The sequence below is a fragment of the Brachyhypopomus gauderio genome, chromosome 18 (genome assembly GCF_052324685.1).
Source record: "Brachyhypopomus gauderio isolate BG-103 chromosome 18, BGAUD_0.2, whole genome shotgun sequence".
Classification (NCBI taxonomy): Eukaryota; Metazoa; Chordata; class Actinopteri; order Gymnotiformes; family Hypopomidae; genus Brachyhypopomus; species Brachyhypopomus gauderio.
Window position 1 is genome coordinate 20,412,978 of NC_135228.1, and position 23,471 is coordinate 20,436,448.

Here is a 23,471-nt window from a genome sequence, read left to right on the forward strand (position 1 = left end):
TCACTAACACATCTTATCCTCACTAACACATCTTGCCCTCACTAACACATCTTGTTCACACTAACACATCTTATCCTCACTAACACATCTTATCCTCACTAACACATCCACGCCGGGCCATGCTGGACCTCTCCAGCTCCGGGCAGATTTACACCTGGGTGCGCGAGTCATAAAACTCCCCCTATAATCATATTTAACAAATTCTGGCACTTGGACGTAGATGGAGGCAAAACAGCCCCGACGATAAACAGCAGAAAATCAGATTTAGGAGACAGATGAATGAATGGTGAGAGCTTAGAGGAGCTGAGGTTATGAGAAAAGGAAATGGAGAAGAATGGGGTCGAGGGGCAGGATGGAAATGAATTCTCAAGACGTACAAGTCCCAATCTAACCTAAGGGTTAACGGCACAAAATGGAACTGGTGCAGGACAAATTTCAACCTTTAATACTCTTGCTTCAATGTAACTGCTGAGAGAAAAGAAAAGTCATGCTTTTTTGAAGATGTATACACATATATATATATATATATATATATAGGAACATCAAAAAAAGCTTTTGAAGTGACCAACACTTGTTCCTCATACACTATGACAAACAATTTGTAGGGGATGGAAGTCACAACTGTAGTTGAAACTAATGCAGCTTTCCTGAGGCTGGATTTTCCAGACAAAGACTAAACATAATCCTGCACTAAAAAGCTTTTCCAGGGAGGAATGTCCACTATTAGTCCAGCACTAGGCTTCCTGGTCTCTGGATACAGCCCCAGGCAGTAGACATGAAGCAGGGCTGGTAGGCGCCAGCTGGAGACGGAGGAGGAAGTGTGGAGGAACCATGTGAAGTGAGTCCACACAGACATTTAATAACTGTCTGGACAGCGCAGTCCCACCCTGGTAATCTTCAGCTGGACATGTCCGGGACGTTTGGCCCACAGAAACAGTGATTATATAATGGGTGCTGCAAACCTCCAGGCATTTCTGCCATTGTACCGCGGACAGCCTCCTTCACCCGGCTGACTGCTGGGGGGGGGGAGCACTGAGTCCCAGCGTGGAGGTATAGCAGTGCCTGCTGGGAATGAACCGCAGAGGCTGTTTAGAGGGAGTGGTCTAATTTTGCTGTGTTTAGAGGGAGTGGTCTAATTTTGCAGTGTTTAGAGAGAGTGGTTTAATTTTGCAGTGTTTAGATGGATTGGTCTAATTTTGCTATGTTTAGAGGGAGTGGTCTAATTCTGAACAACCCCATATTCTAATAAGTGTTCTGACTCAAAAAATATTAACAAAAACATTATGGTTATGAAGTGAACAATAGCTATATCTCTTAACCTCCAATGCCATTTACTTCAACAGTCTTCATATATACAAGGGCAGTTTCTAACCTTTTGGCACCTCCTGGCCTGACCTTTAACCTTAGTCACAAAGCCTCTTCACCTTTCAGTGCCGATCTGCAGTTGCCATAAAAGGAAACAAGGGGTACCGCAGAACGACTCAAAGCTGACCTGCCAACAGCTGGGATTTCTGAGTATTATGTCTTCTCTCTACTGATGACACTCAACAACACTTCTACTGCTGTGCCCCAGGATGAGGGCTTTCTGCTGTAGTGACCACCCATGAGTACAGGCTACAGCTGTAATTGGGGGATTATAAGTGCTTGAGTTTACTTGACTTCCCCTTTCCTTTAGAGATGGTGGCTCTGTAATGTAAAACATCTCCTTGGTGGATATGGCAACCCGTAAGGCCCGGGAGCTGAGCCAAATTCCCACACTCTTCAAACCAGAGCAGTTCTACAGAGATAAACATCATTAAAATAAAAATAAAAAACCTTAATTCTAATATTCGGTATCCAGTTCAAATCTTACATACATAAACAACAACAAAACTAAAAGCTTAAATGTAAAACAAAATGTAGTTACATAAGCAAAACTACTTTTATATTTTAACTTTATATATTTTGCCCAGCTGTAATATGCACACACACACACACACACACACACACACACACACACACACACACACACACACACACACACACACACACACGTGCACACACACGTGCACACACACACAGTCAGACACCCGCCCATGCATGCACACACATACACACAAACACACACACACACACACACACGCACACACACCTTCTTCTCGTCTCCCTCCTGTAGCAGCTGCATGTTGCTACGTCGCTGCATGGTGGCGTTGCTCCGCCTCAGGGTGGCGCTGTGGTGCTCGGCTAGGTCAGGAGGGGGCGATACGCTGCGGCCCTGCGGGTCCACCCACGTGTACACGTGATTGGTGACGTAGCCACCCGGAATGCGTCCGACGGAGCGCACGGACATGCACAGTTTCTTACTGCCCTTCAGGACCTGAGAGGGGGGGAGAGGAGGGAGGAGGAGGAGGCGTGGTCAGCACGAGGGGCGGGGCCAGGCAAGTGACAGGAAGCAGCTGGGAAATGAACAGAAAAAATTGAACAATCCCCCAGCAACAATTCCCCCCGCCGCTAGCCTCTGACACATTTTGGAGTCTTCAGTCTCTCAGTCACACACACACACACACACACACACACACACACACACACACACACACACACACACACACACACACACACACACACACACAGCAGCTCTCTGCCACGAGCAGGCTGACTGAGGGTCATAGCGATGAACTGAAAGCTACTCCAGGCTGTGGATCATTAGCCCCTGATAGCCTGTGATGGCTGCTATCGCATTGCAGATCAAATGTAGTCCCAACTCGCCCTATGTGATGCTGCCTCTCCAGCAGAGTGTGAAATGATTCTGCACTCTGAGCTTACACGCGTGCACATGCACACACACGTGCACACACACACACACACACACACACACACACACACACACACACACACACACACACACACACGCACACACACACACACACACACCCCTTTGTATTGATATCTGTATCAATCCCACCCAAGTGCTCTGACCAGAAGGCTGAACACACAACACTCCACGTCTGTAGTGGACAGCAACCAGCATGTTTATTCATTTAGTATTTTTTAATTTGCCTTGCCTGACCAAAAATAAATACTTCTGTTCAAAAATAATCGAGCACTGAGCCTGAAAACAAGCAGGACTGAAATTTTATTTGAATGTTTTTTCACACTGATTTGCCATTTGCTGCCCACAGGGATAAGTCAAAGTGCCATTCGGTTCAAGCTTAATAATGAGTCTGCATCCTCAGACCGGTTCATCTCAGACATCATGTGCTATGTCCCTGCATTTCATAAGGTCCAGTCAGTGTACTCAGACCGCACATTAAATGTTACATACTGAAAATAACCTACCATTGTCTAGAAAATGTCTAATCTAATAAATCTCATTTAGAATGGATAAATCTAATTGAAATAAAAATATACTCTTGAACCTCAACAAATTCATTTGGCACATAGTGAAACACCATATTGAAATCTGCTATGGTTACTCTGCTACATGCTCCATAAGTTAAAGATGTAAAACACTTTGGAATAAACTCCATGTGCTCTTGGGCTAAAGCCCCCCCTCCAGCAACCACCACACCCACCACACCCACCACCACCACCACCACCACCACCACTACCATCACCACCACCGAAGCATCTGCAGCCCCGCCCAGCGCTCTCGTGCTATTGCAGAGCAAGAATATGCCAAGTCCAGGGAAATGGTACGGAGGGCTAACTGCAACAAGCGCAAGACATACGAGTAGATGTGTGTGAGGGTGAGACAGGGAGAGGAAGGCAGAGGGAGAGAGGGATGTTACGATTGGCCCCTGCGGGGAAGAGCGATAAATAAAAACACACATGGCAGCAGTGACCTCGCTGTGTAAATTGGACCATTGATCTGATCAATTGTGTCATTAAATGAACAGAATATGAAGTATAAAGTGGGGTGGGGGAGCAACGTGCACTCTGGTCTCGTCATTACAAGGAAAGTGTGGGAGACCCTGTAGAACAGCGCACTGAAGATGGCAGCCATGATGGGAGGGAGGGGCCTGGGAGACAGCAGTCATGAGGGGAGGGAGGGGCCTGGGAGACAGCAGTCATGAGGAGAGGGAGGGGCCTGGGTGACAGCAGTCATGAGGGGAGGGAGGGGCCTGGGAGACAGCAGTCATGAGGAGAGGGAGGGGCCTGGGAGACAGCAGTCATGAGGAGAGGGAGGGGCCTGGGAGACAGCAGTCATGAGGAGAGGGAGGGGCCTGGGAGACAGCAGCCATGATGGAAGGGAGGGGCCTGGGAGACAGCAGTCATGAGGAGAGGGAGGGGCCTGGGAGACAGCAGTCATGAGGAGAGGGAGGGGTCTGAGAGATAGCAGTCATAAGGGGAGGGAGGGGCCTGGGAGACAGCAGTCATGAGGAGAGGGAGGGGCCTGAGAGACAGCAGTCATGAGGAGAGGGAGGGGCCTGGGAGACAGCAGTCATGAGGAGAGGGAGGGGCCTGGGAGACAGCAGTCATGAGGAGAGGGAGGGGCCTGGGAGACAGCAGTCATGAGGAGAGGGAGGGGCCTGGGAGACAGCAGTCATGAGGAGAGGGAGGGGCCTGGGAGACAGCAGTCATGAGGAGAGGGAGGGGCCTGGGAGACAGCAGTCATGAGGAGAGGGAGGGGCCTGGGAGACAGCAGTCATGAGGAGAGGGAGGGGCCTGGGAGACAGCAGTCATGAGGAGAGGGAGGGGCCTGAGAGATGCCCTGCTCCAGTTTCCTGCTAGAGGACAGCTGTCGCAGAGCATAAGGAGAGGCCTCCGGACCGGACCAACTCAGAAGACATTTCCCCAGTAATTTGAAGAGCATGGAGAGATGGCTTCAGTGCATGCCCATGTGTGCTATCACAGAAGTGTCTCTCTCTCTCTCACACACACACACACACACACACACACACACACACACACACACACACACACACACACACACACACACACACACGTGTCTTGCCTCTCACTGTTTATTTACTGCTGTGTCCAGAGGGACCAATAAAACACTCGAGACCTGAATTAGAAGTGGAGCTCTGGAGGCAGCAGGCAGAATGTATGTGTGTGTGTGTGTGTGTGTGTGTGGGTGGGTGCACATGGAGTCCTGAAAGACCAACATAAACACAGAGACTCACAGGACAACATTCATACATAAAACATAAAAACCGAGCCCTCACCTGGACGGACATAACAAAAAATTATAAATTAGAGGCAACTGTTTATGGTTTGTGGCGGTGTGTGCTCAGAATGTAATTATGCAATTATACAGCAAACAAGTGGGCAGAAAGAAGGATGAATTTGCATGCCTTTGAATAGACATACAGCTCGGAGACAGACCTGAGAATCCAAGAGAGCGATGCGGAGCCATTAGGAGCATCAGCAAACACTGCCGCTACTACACAACCTGCACGTGCAGCGTGCACGTGCACGGCAGCACTGGCGTGGTTATAATCTTTAAGGTGACGCGTGTGTAAAAAGAACATTAGAAGAACAAACGAAAAGCGCTAACAAACCTCCGAGGCATACAAATACGCGTCGTTACTCAAACGGGAACTTCAGAGACGCTCTCAATCTCTCTTTGTTTTCATTCAGACTATCTGTGGCATCTCACTTGTGTACCCTTCATCGCCCTTCACCGTCAACGTCACACACATCCTTCACCACATAACACCGCTTCACAATAGTGCTTCTGCTCCACAGAAAGGCAAAATAGCATAGCGCAAAACTGATCGTGCCAGTCTGCCCCTGTGAAGCTGCTAATCAATCAAAGTTAATCAAAAGCCTCAACAGTGGGTCGCAGCTCGCGGGAGCGCGCCAGAACGAAACCGCGGGTGAACGCGCGGCGGTCGCGCGCAGCCTTCCCTCCATCTGTCACTCCAGTCGGCGCTGCGTCTCCTCACACGTCCCTCACACTTATTTATGAGGGATTCACAGACGACACGGCGACAGATAGATGAGAGGAGGTGGGGAGAGACAGATGGTGCGTGTGTGTGTGTATTAAGGGCTACGTCCATGATAGAATATGTGTTATATGTACTGGATATTTGTAACATGGATGTTTGTACTTTAAAGATATTTTACCAAGTGTGAAGCAATTTGCCCGTGCAGAAACAAAAAGCACAACTGATATTAAATAATAATAACAGCAGTAAACATTCAGGCCGATGACATATCTGAACTCCACGGTGGTCACACGTGCACAATCTCCTCACGCAGCTCACATAAGAATCCTGCTGCAGGATCATTTCGCTTAGTAAGACCACCACAACCTCCCGAGCTCTATAACATACTTCAGTAGCTTATAAATAGTAACACGTTTGTTCTTTATTCATGAACGACCGACTAAAGGAGTAGGGAACAGGGTGCGAAGCTCATTACGGTTTGATCACAGCGCCTATCGAGGAGGAGCACAGACATGCGTTATTGCGCGTGGGCCTCGGATCTAAAGCTTCACCTTCCCGGTGAAATCCGCCTTAATCACACAGAAGTGGCGCACGACCGCTTTCATTTCGGGGACTCCGGTCAACAACGCACCCTGTTTCCGGCCTGGAGCTGCTGCAACTCATCACTGTCCTGCCACGACTCCGCACGCGGACAGCGCTGTTCGTCTCACGCGCCACCTCACGAGCCCAGTAAGCAAGTCCCCTAAAAGTTCATTAGTCCTTCTCTACTTGGGTAGGCAAGACCGATTGGTTCACTGTAAGCGAGTATACGCGTGGCTGGCCAGAATGCGCCTCTCCCGATCCAAGTCATCCATCTCCCTCGGTACCTAATGCGGCCCAACATGTACAGAATAAACACAAGGAACTATTTCCTTTGAATTCACATCCTCCATATAAATTCAGTGTAGCCTATAGTATTCTGGATTACTGTGGTGATTTTTTTATATATAAGTGCAAAAAAGGATTCTTTAAAAAATAATAATAAAACTGCAAGATAAAATCGAGGTGGAAATACCTAGTGTCTCTTCTACTATTCTACCCTGCATATAAAATAGATCACATCTGATTCAACATGTTCTCAACATGTCGCAGAAGGACAGATATCTTTATTAGGTTTATTTTACACATTCATTTACATATCCCTCGCCGTGCCCCTACACGACCTGCACACTCAGGGACACTGACGTGTTGGCCCTGCCTCACACGCCGTCTTTGCGTTGTTTAGACAGCTGCACAGTGGAAGATGTCACTGTGGTCATAAAGAAATGGCCCTACCGTGGACAGAACAGCACACTGACTCTTCCCTTCTCCCTTACCGTCCCCTCTACCCTGTCCCCTCCACCCTGTCTCCTTCTCTGTCCCCTCTTTCCCTGTCCCATGTCCTGTCTCTCACTCTACTTCCCATTCAGCAGGTGTATAAACGGTCTTTAAATATATATTGAGATGCAAACAATGGCTGGATTTTTAAATGGCAACGTGCCCATCTGCACATGTTCCAGAGCTAAAGTGCAAAGGACAGGAGAGATAGGAAACAAGGATTTTTCTAGTAAAACAAATTAATACAGAAACAGTGAGGCAGGATATACTGGTAAACTACCTTTTTGCTGTTATGCACAGTGTACACAGGCAATCCCATAGAGAATCTACAACGCAGATTCAGGCTAGACTTACATGACAGCAAAATGTGCAGATGCTACGTTTGTATCAGACATAAACTTTTTTTTTTCTTTATTAAACCTTCAAGCTGCCTTTCTTAGGATCAGCTGATTAGCTTATATAATTGGATGACACTCCCTGAACCCAGCCAGCACACTAATCAGACCTCTCTTCTTTCTGCACAGGACTGACATCGATGTGTGTGTGTGTGTGTGTGTGTGTGTGAGTGTGTGTTGGGTGTGAGTGTGTGTGTTGGGTGTCAGTTTTGTGTTAGTTCTATTGGCAGTAGTCCAGGTGGATAAGTTAATTTTATGCACAGGTGAGCACTGAGACTAGGACAAAGTGTAGCCCAAAGGGAGCCTAACACACACACACACACACACACACACACACACACACACACACACACACACACACACACACACACACACACACACACAAATCATTAGCTCATTATCACGGCATAACCCTGAGATCTCTGAAGAGCTGCCGTTGAGGATTTCTGTCCTATCAGACTGCCAGACTACTGCCAAACTCTACAAAAGTGCAGCGTGGCAGACACATGTCCTAAGCCTCCACTCCATCTTCATCTCCTGGCAGTAGCGGTGCACTGAGTCCCCCAGACGCCCGTCTCCTTGCCAGTATCCTTCTAACCTCCTCTTAGCCTTTCTTCCCTGAGAGAGGACTTGGCAACCTTACAGCACTGGAGTTTAGCTTCACCGACGTACTACGGTGCAGAAAAATGGGATAGTGTAAAACATAAATGAAAAGGCTTGCTCTCAACATTTATTTCATGAAAATATTAAGAGTTAACTGCTGTGCAACAGGAGCCTATTACAACCTGAGCAATGCAATCTGATCCATTTTACAAATTAAAAGCTTTTAGCTTCCAGGAACTATTAGCTGAAAAGCTAATAATTATTTAGTGAGGTCTGCTAGTGAGGCTTGATTTGATCTCTTTAGTAGCTCTCATCTCAGAAGCCATACAGTAAACACTCTTTGTGTGTTTATCTGATATAAATGGATGACAGATATGTGTCAATGTGATATGTGTCTATATCTTTACACCAACCACACTGAAAAAATATACTAGGTCTGTGTTAGTACTGTTTTTAAAACACAGAATCTCACAGAATGTACTGGTTTACAGCCTGTACCTACACAAGCCTAGAATACGTAACCGACATGAACTTAAGATGCGGTGCAGGTGCTTCTAATAAAGTGTGTGGGCACTGAACCTATATGAAGCATGTACAGCACATCCACACATCCACAATGACATTTCAGTAGTGAGGTTGTGCCTGTGACTGTTTTTGTTTGTGTTTTGACTGTGTTTGCTATTTTCAAGCGGTGATATATTAGCCAGCGAAGACATGTCTACTGTCCTCATCACTTCATTAGAGGCTTGTCAGTGGCACTGGTGACCTTTTCGACTGGGGCCCAATTACGGTCCAACCAGTAAGGCTCAGAGAGAATCTGAAGAGGCAGGAAAGGAAGCCAGGAGTGAAGTCTGAACCTCACGGAGGAATAAAGCTTCTCAGATGCAGCCGAGGAGAATCGCCAAGACGCTAAGCATCAAATCGCACACACAGCAAACTCAATTTACAGCCGAATTCAATTACATGACATTAGAACATGATGTTACATTGGCTACATGCTCACACACATACAAACATGCACACGTGTGATCAAGTCTATGTTACGACAGTCATCTGTTTTTGTATTACACCCGTATAATATATCACCTGTCGCAATAGTGTGTTCTCTGTGGAGACAAGACTGAGGCAAACGCACAAAGGCACACGGCTCAACTCTGTGGCAGAATTAGGTGAGTCATTACATCAATTTGCTCCTTCACTGAAACCTTGAAAAACTAAGAGAGAGAGAGAGAGAGAGAGAGAGAGAGAGAGAGAGAGAGAGAGAGAGAGAGAGAGAGAGAGAGAGAGAGAGAGAGATGGACGTGGTCCTGGCTCATCGGCTTAGACCTGCAATTACCTGTGCTCATTCCCAGCTGTGTTTTTAATTAAATAATCAATCGCGTGAACACACATATCTCTGTCTCTCTCTCTCGGCTTGTGTGGCACACACAGCGATAAGATGGGTCCTGCTTATCAGTTCAACCATCACACATACACATATTAGTGCACACACACACACACACACACACACACACACACACACACACACACACACACACACACACACACACACAGCGATAAGATGGGACCTGCTTCTGCTTATCAGTTCAACCATCACACATACACATATTAGTGCACACACACACACACACACACACACACACACACACACACAGCGATAAGATGGGACCTGCTTATCAGTTCAACCATCACACATACACATATTAGTGCACACACACACACACACACACACACACACACACACACACACACACACACACACACACACACACACAGCCCACAAACACTTGCAGCCGGTGCTCCGGATCACTCAATCTCATTCCTAATCCTCACAGATTTTAGCGGCATCGTCTTAAGCTGGCCTTTATATCAGATAGACTGATGCTTCACTGGATCACTGCGTCTGTCTGTTCAGCACATCCTGACCTCGGCGCCGTGGAGCACTTCCCCGGCCACTAAAGCACATAAGCTCACCAATCTTATATAAAGCAAGCAAATAACACCCCGACGAGGGCCAATCGCAGCACTCTTTGTGAGGAGCCTGGGGAATTTAGGGCTTATCTGAGATTCATTGTAAAAATACGGAGGCAGCTGCCTGCTGCAATCCGGAGAGGGCGGAGACTGCGGAGACACTTACAGGAGTTTGACCGGGGCGCGCTCAAAACGGCCGTGACTCCGCCTCCAAAGCCGGGGTGGGCGATGTTCCGGGGTGGGCGATGTTCCGGGGTGGGCGATGTTCCGGGGTGGGCGATGTTCCGGGGTGGGCGGTGTTCCGGGGTGGGCGATGTTCCGGGGTGGGCGATGTTCCGGGGTGGGTGATGTTCCGGGGTGGGCGGTGTTCCGGGGTGGGCGATGTTCCGGGGTGGGCGATGTTCCGGGGTGGGCGATGTTCCGGAAGGACGCTCTTCTGCCCCTGGTGGCTTCGGTGGCGTGCGCTCGAGCACGTGGCTGCCACGGCTGAAAAGTGAACATCGGACGCTCTAGCCTGACTGCACCCACACAACCCCGGTTGCTCCTCTTCCTCCCTGAACGTGCCCACCGACGTCTCCTCCCTCCATCACACGCCGCCTTCCACCTGGTGACACCTGGTAATTACTCACCGTGCACCTGTGTGTGTACGCACACACACACACCCCCACGTGCCAACTGGAGGTGTTTCAATTAGTCTGAGCTCTACTCCTGCCTATGTTCAAATCAGAAGACCCAGGACTGGAGAGAAGAGAGAAGCCAATTATTGCCCATCATGTGGAAAATAAGCTGAACTCATTCTGTCCTACTTTTATCAGTTTCTCTCCAGATACTTTCATCAGACGCAAAAAAAAAAGGGACTTTCAGCCCATTTCAGGTGTTCTGATGGGGAACCCTTTAAATCTCAGTTCTTCCTCTCATACTTGTGGAGGCAGCCGCCTTGCCGTCTGATTTGCATATGTAAAGACAAATAAAGAACACACATTGGTACATGTGGCTCATTAACCAATGGCGGCAGCCCACGCCACAGCTCAGTGGGTGGAGCCTGCTCACATGGCGCGACCGGATTGGAGGCCCACTTCAGCAACTCTAAACTGCAAGGCCACTTGAATGGAAATTCGACATCACAAAGAGACCGGTGGCTCGTTGCTATAACTACAAAGCATGGAACACCAAGCTCGGGCCCCATCAGGCATAATGAATCGATACCTGATTCAAAGGCATTTCTCCATTTTTTTTTTTTTTTTTTGCTGATGCGACGCTCACAGCTTGAAGGCCACTTTGTTCTTTCCAGGCTCCTTGGTTTCCTCTCTCTGGAGAAATAACAGGAAACGAATGGGGGTCAGGCTAAAACCCCACGAGCACTCTGTGCCCAGTGCTGACTCAGCCGAAGGACAGAACACTCTCCGAACTAGGAGTAAACGGTGGACTGTCAACCAATGAGGAAACCGACTGATTGAGTGACAGGTAGCTCAGCCAACCAAGTGATCCTCCTTCATATCTGTATAGAAAATTGGTCTTAATTGTGTGTAATGGCAGCGGAGGTGACTTACACAATATGCAAAGCAGCAGAGAAAGAGGAGGCGGCCAGTGGAAGGGAGGGTAATAAATAAGGCTCGCGCAATAGAACAAAGGGTGTGGCTGTAATTTAGAGGGAGGACATCCTCGCTGGGGCTGCTTGATGGGTTTACGGCCTGCTTTGCCAGCCTGATCCATTACCGACGCCACTGGTGCTGTGTAATAGCGCGCCGGGCCGTGGCCCCACACGCACCGTGGCTGACCGCACTCCTGACCCGAGATCACCTCCCACCTCCCCAAGCAGCTGTGAGCTGTGAGCGGCCTCGGCTTGCTGATGTCATCCACGCACGTCATAGTTCGATCTGACAGCAGCGGTGAAGACGGGCCAGAAATCTTACGCAAGTTACCCTGCGTGCGGACCGTTTCAAAGCAGTCATCAGCAGGGCCTCCAAGAGCCTCACCTCTACTCATTTGCAGTCTTCCTCTAGTTAATTAGACCTCGGGTTGCTTGCTCACGCCCTCCTGAAGCAAGTTGGGCCACACATCTGGTCCACGTCACAGCACCGCAGAAGAACCGGGCTACGGCGTGAATGACTTTGCACTTTCTCACGCAGGTTCTCAGCAGAGTGCTTCTCCAGTGCTGCGAAACACTTCATCTCAAGTACATTTTGTCCACCGTTCCTCCTTTCGTATAGGAGGAATGTTAACAATATTAAGAATTCTAACAAAATCCAAAAGGTGCTGCTTTCAGGCAGTAAGATTTTAATTTTTTTCTGGAGAAATGCCTGTGTTCAGCATACGCCCAGAGAACAAACTTTCTAATACGTTACACCACAAAACATTTTCACCAGTACAGCTGCACTCTGACCCACTCCTGGATGTTCTGGAGAGGCTCCTCGTCTGTGATTCTGACCCGCTCCTGGATGTTCTGGAGAGGCTCCTCGTCTGTGACTCTGATCCACTCCTGGATGTTCTGGAGAGGCTCCTCGTCTGTGATTCTGACCCGCTCCTGGATGTTCTGGAGAGGCTCCTCGTCTGTGATTCTGAGGCTAGCGAGGTGTTACGTATGGGGGGGACGGACGGATAGATGGATGGATGAGAGGATGGTAAGGGAACGAACTGATGTGTAACTGGGCTCTATAAACACATCAGAAACCAGTGGGCTCAACTATGCTCTCCACACTCTGCTTGTAGAGCAGAAGAGGTGGGTGGTGGTTTGGGGGGGTTTCCAGGTAGGGGCAGGAACAAGAAGAAGGAGGAAGGACCTCCACCAGCCGTGGTCACCCATGTCCACTTTCTGATGCCCATTTAAACGCTGCTGCCAGTGCTTTGCCCAAATCATTTCAAATTAGGACTGTTTCTTTAACCAGGTCCAATTTCATGAGGTCAATAGTATATTCAGTGCTCCTGCACCTACATAGTTTGATTAGTGATGACATATTTAATATGCCTGCTTTTTCAGAATCAGACTTCACATTAGGGGTCTGTAAAGACTTGAGATTATGGAGTTCCTATCACGGTGCAGGGTGGTTTATTCGCTAGGCCTGTGTGTCTGTGAAGGGTTTAAGCCTCTTGGCAGACGGGGCACTATTGTGCTTTCTGCTGGGTCATGTGACTGTTCAGCACCGCCCTGCTGCAGCACCTCCAAACAAACAGAGCTACAGAGATATTGGCTCTGAGAGAGAGGAGGAGGTGAAGAAGGAGAGATAGAGAGAGGGGCAGAGAGAGAGAGAGAGAGAGAGCAAGGGAGAGGCAGAGAGGAGAGAGAGAGAGAGAGAGAGAGAGAGAGAGAGAGAGAGAGAGAGAGAGAGAAATGAACAGCCTGATCCTTGGGCTGAACCATAATCCCGTTTAATTAACTAAAAATCCTCCAGCATTTCATCAGAGCAAAAAAGATGAGATGACAGATTGTGTGGGATGTCATTTTAAAAGCTCAATCTCTTTCTCATCCCTTTCTCCCACTCATCCCTGTCTCCTCTCTCTCCTTCCCTCTCTCCCTTGGTACTCTGGGGGGGTGGGGCTAACTTCTCCGTGCTGCTTTGACTGTTGTGGCTCAGCACTTTTTTGTTACAGGCAGCTAAAGTGCCTCTTCACCCCTCCGCAACAATCTCCCAGCATGCAACACTTCCCTCCACCAGTGGAATACAGGAAAGGATGTTCCAGCGTGTAGAACTAAGCTCTGGTGCTGAGGGAAAAAGATGGCTCCCCGCTGGGTGATGAGTCCACACACCACCTACACTTGAACTCACATATTCCATTTTAACCACAAAAAGAGATGTCACACACACACACACACACACACACACACACACACACACACACACACACACACACACACTCCTGACATACTATTATAGTGTTTTCCTTTACCTCTGCTTTACTGTAACTAATTACTAGGTCTGGTTTTTCCTGAACCAAACCATAACCTCGGCTACTGTAGACATATCAGTTAGCTTTTGTAGTTTTTTGTGAACAGTGGAGGGAGTGCTTGGTATAAAAACAACACTTACCTCACTGGGACCAGGAAAATGTCATGCCTTCATAAAATATTTATTTGTTTCTGTGTTTAAGAAACTGATTTGTACCTGTCTGACATCAATAATGTCACTTATCAAAACCCTACTCCTAGCTCTCTTCTCGTCCTCATCATTCCTTCTCTCCATCATCCCTTTTTTTCACCTCTCTTTCACTCTCTCTTTCCACTAACTGGTTTGTCCTGACAGAGCAGGTGATCTGGAGCTGACTGAATGATTTTGCCCCTTCCACCCACAATCCATTGCTCCCTTAGCTCCTCCTTTCTATTTAGTGTCATCCATCAAAAGCTCCTCTTTATTTTCCTGCATGCCTGAAACACACAGAGAGACGAAGAGAGAGAGAGAGGTGGAGAGAGAGAACGAGAGAAGTAGGGGAGAGAGGTGGAGAGAGAGAACGAGAGAAGTAGGGGAGAGAGGTGGAGAGAGGGAATGAGAGAGAAGTAGAGAGAGGTGGAGAGAGAGGAACAAGAGAGAGAGAGAGAGAAAAAAGAGCAACAGAGCAACAGAGAGCCAGAGATCACAGAAATAACAGAACACACACACACACACACACACACACACACACACACACACACACACACACACACACACACACACAAGAACGCATGCGCACACACTTAGACACCCACACAGAGCAACAGAAAACGAGGGCAACAGAAAGTCAAAGATAATGGGAGAATAGGATATAAAGACACACAGAAAGAGAGAGAAAAGACAGCTGGCGCGAGCCGAAATGGATCAGTTAACATCAGAGCGGGCGCGTCTCCCCGGAAGTCTCCCCCCAGCTCTGTGTCTGTGTTTCCTTTCACCTCCTCTCCTCTTCTGATCCTCCCTCTCCTCTCCTCTTCTGATCCTCCCTCAGGCGTTATTTACAGAGGCTGGTGAGGCAGCGAGGTGCCCCCCCACCTGGGGCCCGGAGGTGCCCCCCCACCTGGGGCCCGGAGGTGCCCCCCCCACCTGGGGCCTGCCGCACAGCTGCCTCCCCGCACCCCGAGCATCCCCACACGCACACGCTGCGGAGGCCGACTGCTCCTTTCTCCTCCACCGAGAGCCAAAGGAAGCTCCAGCTCCAGCGTGGCTGCCTGGGACACAGCGCTCACACATCTAGTGATCTCGGGGAACCAGGAGCAGGCAGCTGAATGCTTAGTCAGGTTCATCTGCTCTGATTCAAGACGTCTCCTGGGACCTGCCAAGCTGACTGTGTCGTCCCCATATTCATTTAAAGAAGCAATTAAGTTCTGAGGGAAAGTCGACCTTTTTAGAACTATATACAGAATTACACCGTGTCAAATTAATTATGCATTACTGGACTGTGTAACTATAGACTAAAAATTACTTATTCATGCAGACTACATGTTTAATTATAATGTTCACCTATTTCTCCGAAAAAAATAAAAAAATGTCTCATAATCCCTATGACAGTGTAATCACCAAAGAGATGTGCATGTGCACGATGGTAAGAGCACCGCTGGTCGGTTCTGGTGCGAGTGTCTACGGGGACGGCCCGGCTGCACAGGACCAAATACGCCCCAAACATCTGCAAGCAGCATGAGCCCCGCGTTACCACAGCACACCAGAACAAACATCTGGTAAACAAGCCTCAGCAAAACAACAACAATAACAAATCTGAAGTGATTTGTTCAGTGCAGTTTTTTTTATACCACATTCATATTTATCAGTTATTTTCAGCAAATGCCAACAGCAGCTTCAAACACAAACACCTGACATTAAATAAACATTTAGAAAGACATTAATCCAGGTGTAGAAGCCACATGCCTAAAGACAGCCTCACAGAGAGCTAAGTCTTCTGATAAGAGTTGAGTGATGTCTGCATAACTGGCATATCACGATGTCTACAGGAAACATCGTGATTGGTGATAATATCGCAGGGCAGATGGGGGGGGGGGGGGGGGGGGGGGGGGTTAGGAGCAGTCTGCAAAGGTCCTGTATATTTATATATACTTTCTTTCACACTTTTTTTAGTGACTATTCAATTTATCATATGAATACTTTAATTACTAATAATTCATAGCACCATTGCAACAAAACATGATATATGTGACTGTTAAAAAACATTACCAAAAAAAACATCAAAGCTGCTATGACTGGACTGCTATGTTCAATTTCCTCTGTTTAAAATTAAGTGTTAACTAAAGTGGTAGCACTGTTTATTAGACAATATTTTTAATTAAAATGTATGTTCTGAAAAACCATTTATCTCCACTCCTGTGAATTTCAATAACTCCTGGTAATAACATAACGCATTTCTGTCAGTATTATTTTTTAAATGTGGGGCATCAAAATGTTCATCAGCCATTAATGTTGGATGACGGCATCGTGTATTGACCCGACCACACTTCTGGTAATAAAAAGAAAGATGACCATGGACAAATCTGTTCAAACACACACACACACACACACACACACACACACACACACACACACACATAAGGGTAGTGTACCGGGCTGGAGCTAGGAGGCAGACACAAGTGCTGTGGAGAGCAAGGTTTATTAACCAGGGCGTTAACAGATCCTTGTAGGTGAACCGTGCTGACGCGGAGGTCACCAGGACAGTGGGGCATGACTACACAACCAATACACTAACAGACGACAAAGCCAAACGACTAGACCCAAGGAACATGACAAACCAGACATAGCAGACACTAGAACCACATATAGAAAACAGCAAAGATACATACAACTGCATACATAACCAGAATGTATGAAAATAGGTGAGCATACAGTCAAATGAACACTGACCTACAAACGCTGACAGCAAACCACAGGGAATATAAACCAAACCAAATCACAAAACCAAACTCGAAACAGCTGAAAACCAAACTAGGAGGCGGAGCTAGACATGACAGGTAGGGGGCGGAGCCAGACATGACAGGTAGGTGGCTGTATGGATGTAATTAAGGTCTCGGTAAAACCACTAAACTGAAGCTAAGTGAGATTTTATCATGAGAGATATTTTATACACACACACACACACACCTCTACCACCTCTACTGAAACAGTAGACCATAGCAACTACTTATTCTAATGGACACAAATGCTCAGAATAAGTGATTGCCCTTAGGAGGAATTACCATGTATTATTACAGAAAACCTGAAAGTAAAAAGTGACAAAATATTGTAATCAAAACAGCACTGGCTTTCGTAGTAGGCCTTGAAGGTGCAGGACTCTTAAAATGAATAAACAAATTAATTAGGCAAACAATTCCAACCATTTCAAATGGAGAGCACTGAAGTGTATTAGACTCAAACTTGTTTTATACACTGAAACCGTAATCTTACCCCTAATCTTAACCCTTACCCTAACCATGCAGATGGTTTTGCAGAGCCAAATAAAAAATTGTTAAACAAATTCCAAGACATATACGTGCAGCATTTCATCTCTCTGACGTAATTGAGGAATATTAGCCTGCCGGTAGCTAGCTGAGATGATAATGAGTCTTCAGTTCTTGTGTCTCTGGAGGCCAGTGACTAGCATCGGCCTGTCAGAGTCTTAGAACCGAGCAGGTTGCACCACTGCATTTAATGTAGCAAACCTGTCACGGGCTGCCTTTCCATTACCACCAGACCTCTCTTTCTCTCTTTCCTGCTCTCTCCTTCTCCCTCTCTCTCTTTCCTACTCTCCACCTCTCTCTCCCTCACTCTCTCTCTACTTTATGTCTCTGTTTATTATATGGACAGTTCCTGCAGCTGGTATCTTAGGGCACCAGCATGGCTCTGTACAACATGAACAGGTGACCAGCCAACATGTGTTTTACAGCCACATCTACACACTACACAGTCTTCGTACGTAGTGGAGCTGAGAAGAGGAAGATTCTGATTGGTGGCGCATATCACACATGACACGTGTGTCTGTAAATCTGGCTTCATTATAATTGCGTAGTGGTTTGATTGGCGCTGCTCTTCTCCCTTGGCACCAGCGGGAAGCTTTGGTTCCATATCCACAGCTGCTCATTCAAATGTACGTTTATGAAAGATTCATTACTAAAGCAATGTGGAAATTATACAAAACGATACCTAATACACACATCCAAAACAGCGCAAGAGTTACCAGTCTCACAACCTTCACAAAAATCAGTAGTCATCTACTATCCTGCCATTTTCAACAAGCCAGAAGTCCACCGTATAGCCATTTGTGAGCAGTTACTAGAGTGGATGTAAACTAGCCATCCTCCTGACAGTCCAATAAGGTCTGGACCATTAGAGTTCCTCCACTACTGTCGTGTCCTGTGAGGAACATGTGAACAATACTGACACTGATGCTGAGTGGCAGAACAATTATATCCCCTATCAAACCACAGCCATCTCATTAGCTCAGCCTTCAGCCGCAGGAGAACACGTGGCCATTGGAAGAGTGTTTCCCAGATGCTGGGTCACCAGCCCGTTCTGGAGACCCCATGGTGGTGCAGGTGGAGGAGATGAGTACGGAAGAGATGACGGACCTCTCAGATACCAGAGGTGTCAATTCCAGGTTCAGAAAGTAAAAGTCCTTACCAGGATTTTGCTCAGGCTTCCTGGATTGTGTTGATTCCACTCATTTTACCTGGATTGCACTAATTAGAAAATCTAGCAAGCTTGAGCAAAATCCTGGTGAGGACTTTTACTTTCTGAACCTGGAATTGACACCTCTGTCAGATAGAGAGTGTCCACTAAAGCAGAGTCCGGAGACACCGAGGCCTTGGATGGACGATCACGGTTCTCCAGCTCTTGCTGAAGCGATCTGCCTTTCTGGGATGATCAAACCCAGGGAACAATGTGCTCTTTCCCAGAAATTGGCAGAAATATTAATCTCAGAGAGGAATTAATAATGTCTGGCTTGTGTCTAAAAATTTTTCTGCTGCGGTAGCCTGTGTTGCTTTTTAGAGTTTCAAAACCAGTTCTAATGAAACATGCTGGCCAGTCCTGAGCCCGCACACATTCCTGCTGAATTAACATTCTCTGAAATTTGGAAACATCAGAAAAGGGGTAACCCCTGAACTTCTGAGAATCTACTGAGCCCAGCTCATCTGCATGGAGTGACTTTAATCATCTCCACCAAGCACCTTAATTACCTCCCCATCTCAAATCCTCCCTTGCCACAAAACAATTTCCAATTTCCAATTTCAATACACTGAATGTGAATGTGCACTCTCGAAGCACCCACATGCGTGTCTAATAGTTCTGATTAAGAGCTCTTTAGAGTACTACACCGAGGCCTAATATATACATCAGTGATGAAAGAAGATCATTCTTGAGGTTTAGAGTTTTTAATTCCTTTAAGCTAACAAAGAGCTACGTGTTCCGTGAAATATCAACCACAAAATTAACTAAATTTGAAAGTTGGCAGATGTAAAATGAGTAAATAGGAATCAAATAAATATTAATGAGATGATTCTCTGTATTCTGGAAGTATGTGTGACACCTACACAGTACCAAAAAACATATTGTCCTTCAGTCTCTTCAACTCAGGGTAGATTTCTTTGCCTTTTGCTCAGTAAACCATAAAGAACATAAGCCTCAGGGCTCACACACACACACACACACACACACACACACACACACACACACACACACACACACACACACACAGAAATGGAGTTATAGAATAACCGCAGACCCCCCCCCCCCGTTTGTTCCTCTCCCATCTGAAGCCACCCAGAACACCAGTCCAAAGTTCACTTGAGTTCTTCCTCCTCCTACAATCCCACAATCATTTCCTTTCCAAACCTTGTTGAAGGTGTAGTGTGCGCTTGTTAATATAATATTTAAATTGAGAGTCAGAAGTCAAGATACACATACAAGCACAGTGGCAGGAGTGTAAACCGGTCGTTAATCTCCTTATAGAGTTCACCATGTGTGTTCAGTGCTGCTGTGATCCTTTCCTCCCTTGCAACTGGTTGAATCATGTTTGTACAGCGATACCCACAGCAGATGTTTCTATCCAAAACAATGATGCACATGGAACTGAATGGAATGTGTGGAATGGAACTGAATGGAATGTGTGGAATGGAACTGAATGGAATGTGTGGAATGTGATGAATGGAATGGGTGGAATGGGTGGAATGGGTCCACTGCCCTTTTATTTGAGAGCTGTGTGACTGCTGGCTGGGCCTAGCAGTGACCCATGTGGCACTTGGCCTTGGTGTGTACTGCATTCTCACTGCATATCAGGGACACACTTCAGTGCAGCACTGGCCAAGGTCCAGGGGCAGCACTGGCCAGGGTCCAGGGGCAGCACTGGCCAGGGTCCAGGGGCAGCTTTCCACCAGTATGAAGTAAAGTGCTGCTCAGCTTCTGCCAGACCCAGCAGCTGACCGAGGAGCTAAATGTTTTCTGAAAATCTGGGGCTTAATGTTAACACGCAGAGAGGCTGACTGAGGACACAACAGAAACTCCTATATATTCACAATAAAAAAGAAGGTTGTTCAGAATAGTCTCTGCAGATCAATTATTGACACAGTGTGGTACAAAGTGTCTTTATGTAATCCAACATGTACGTGCTGTACACCTTACATGTGACTGTGTAAGTGCAGGGATTCTGTAGGCAACATCTGTCAACCACATCTACTCTTTAAGTAGAGTCCACTACACGTGACGTGAGTCAAACCCGAGATGCACAGGACTCACACTAGTGCGGCAAAATCCACGGTTGTGTCCGTGTGTAATACAGGCCTCTGGATTTTACATTCAGAGCATGAGTGCTGGTGACATGCACTCTAATCAAGCAAGGAAATCAGAGCTAGAAAGAGAGAGAGAAAGAAAGAGAGAAGAGGAGAGAGAGAGAGAGTCAGAAAGTCAGCAGGCCACAGAGAAAGACAGAAATAACAAAGTAGGGAATAATGGTACATTTTATAAATAGAATAGAAACAGCATGTCAGAATGAAAAGGCTAGAGAAAATTGAAGTGTGCAAAAGAGATAGAGTTGTAAAGAAAGCCACACCACCGTTCTATTCCTTCCTTCCTTCTTTGCCGGTTTCTGTGCTGAGCTGTATAAGAGTAGCGACAGGGCAGAGGTGAGTTAGCTCGCTTCTTTAATTATTCAGCAGGAGTCCCTGATCCAGGCAACAGCCAATCAAGGGCCTCAGAGAGGCCAAGCCATGTCATTGGCTAGTGAAAAAGGGCAAAGATTCTCATCAATACTGCACCGGCTTGTCAGGTACACACACGCTGCACACAACGCCACCCCATCCACGGATGGCGTGCGGGTGCCAGCCGTTAGTGGGGCAGCCCAGGGCTTGTGCACGGGCAACAGATGGTCAGGACAATGGCAGGTGCTTGAGACGGTGAGGGAGGGTTAAGCTGTATTAAATTACTGAACCGGCTTGTTTCTGCCTGATGAATCGAGAAGAAAAAAATAAATTGTTTACTTTAAATAGAACGAAGCAACTGAATGTGCCGCTAAACTAAAGTGCCTCGCACTGTGATAACTCTCAGTGTCGTCTTCACAAGAAATACTTAGCTGAAGTGGACCAGTCATAACAGCTCAGAACAGCACGCAAGGTGTTTCTTCCATGGCCCTCTGGAGTGAACTCCGGATGTCTAATTTATTAAACTACTTCATCTGTTTTCTGCTTCTGCATTCATTCTGACTGGAGAGGCCGACGCTTGCCGTCTTTGATGTGAAGAACCACCAACAAAAGTGTTTTGTGTGTGTCACTGTGCTCGGCGGATGAAGTGGGGGGGGGTTCATGACTCGCACCTTGTGGCCTTGTCTGCGGTTCCTTCCACTGTAATATAGGTGCACCGTTTATGTCAGACCGCTGGCTATTTTATCCAGAGCAACTTATTATTCAAGTGGGCCGTCTTTAGCCGAGCTTATGTAACCGTCCTCCGAGCCTGCGTTGAGGTGGCGGCTTGCTTGCTCTTTTCTGAGCTGCGGGGTTTATTCCTGCTGTATATTTCCAACTGACACACCTGAGAGGCGCCTGTCTTTCTTCTCTTATCCTCCTCTCACGTCTCTCCGTTTCGTCTCTCGTCACCCACACATCTTTCTTCTCTGCTGACTGAGCAGGCATGGATTATCTGGGTGAGGGAGGGGGGGGGGGGGCCTTCCGTCTCCCTGCACAGCATGGGTTAGTTTGCATGTGAGTGTGTTTGTTTTCACTCTGCCTCGGTTTGAAAGGTGTTATCTCTGGAGGCACCCGAGCCAGAAGAACGCAGAAGATGCCCTGGCTTCTCTGTTCTCCTTTCCACAGGCAGCCACGCTTCTCCTCCAAAGATCGGAGTTCGGTGAGAGAGGGAATAATGGCTTTCTTCATCTCGCTTTGGTCTAGCACTGACTAGGTGTATGTGTAGCTTCTCTAGCACGTCAGTGATGTCAGTTCTGTTTAACAGTACAGCTAGGAAGCATTATTGATGCTAGAACAATGAGACCGGAGCTAGCAGATACAGGTCAGTAGCAGAGCATAAATCACCCTTGGGTCTAATGGGTGAGGTTGGACTCAGAATGACAGACCTCTGCCCTCTCGCTGGTCTTTTACAAGGCAATGCTTATTCAAAAAGAACACTAGCAATAAAAGACTGTCACTTGATTGAAGTCTATCATTAACTATTTTATCATAAAACCAGAACTGTAGAATTGGTCAGAACATTCTGGATAGCCCTCAGAACGTGACAACCTATCCCACAAAAGCTCAGGAATGTGAATGAACAAAAATAGACACAGAAAAACAGACACAGATTTTCTTAATTCTTGCATTATTTCTTAGCTTCACTCATTTTTTTATATTTCAGACTTAATTAGAGTTCAATACTAGAATAACAAACCCCTTGGGAATTTGCCTCGTCTGGGATTTAATTAATCAAACAAAGCATTTTGTAAATTATTTAGGTCAGGAGCTATAACCACTCCTCTCATTTCCATAAGGAAACTTCCATAGGTCTGTTCTAGTCATAGTCACATGATCTGTTCTCCAGAAACATCAAACAGGTTCTCTACTGGCATAAACAAGTTGCTTATTTTGATTGTTGACTATGTTAACATGAACACTATACTAAACCCTTAACTCCTAGAGCATGAAATATGAAAGGAGGCGTGTCCATGAGGTTTGGCTCTGCTTTAGGGACAAGGAGAGGAGACACCACAGGGCAGAGTCATTTATCAGAGCACGCCACAGAAGCAGACGCCCTCTGAAAGTGATGAAGACTCACATATCATGTGACACACATGGCATGCATAAACAAACAAGCACACATAAACAGTCCTTGTAGAATGTTCTATCTGTACT

General features: G+C 46.9%; 1 protein-coding gene across 5 annotated transcripts in view; it reads right to left on the reverse strand.

Moving 5' to 3' along the window:
- Positions 1 to 23,471, reverse strand: part of whrna (whirlin a) — a 57,738-nt gene that overhangs the window by 31,133 nt on the left and 3,134 nt on the right. For all 5 annotated transcript variants that reach the window (XM_076980028.1, XM_076980027.1, XM_076980029.1 and 2 more), the window contains exon 2: positions 2,132 to 2,356. In XM_076980028.1, the coding sequence (XP_076836143.1) occupies positions 2,132 to 2,356 (225 nt within the window). The remainder of the gene's footprint in view (positions 1 to 2,131; positions 2,357 to 23,471) is intronic.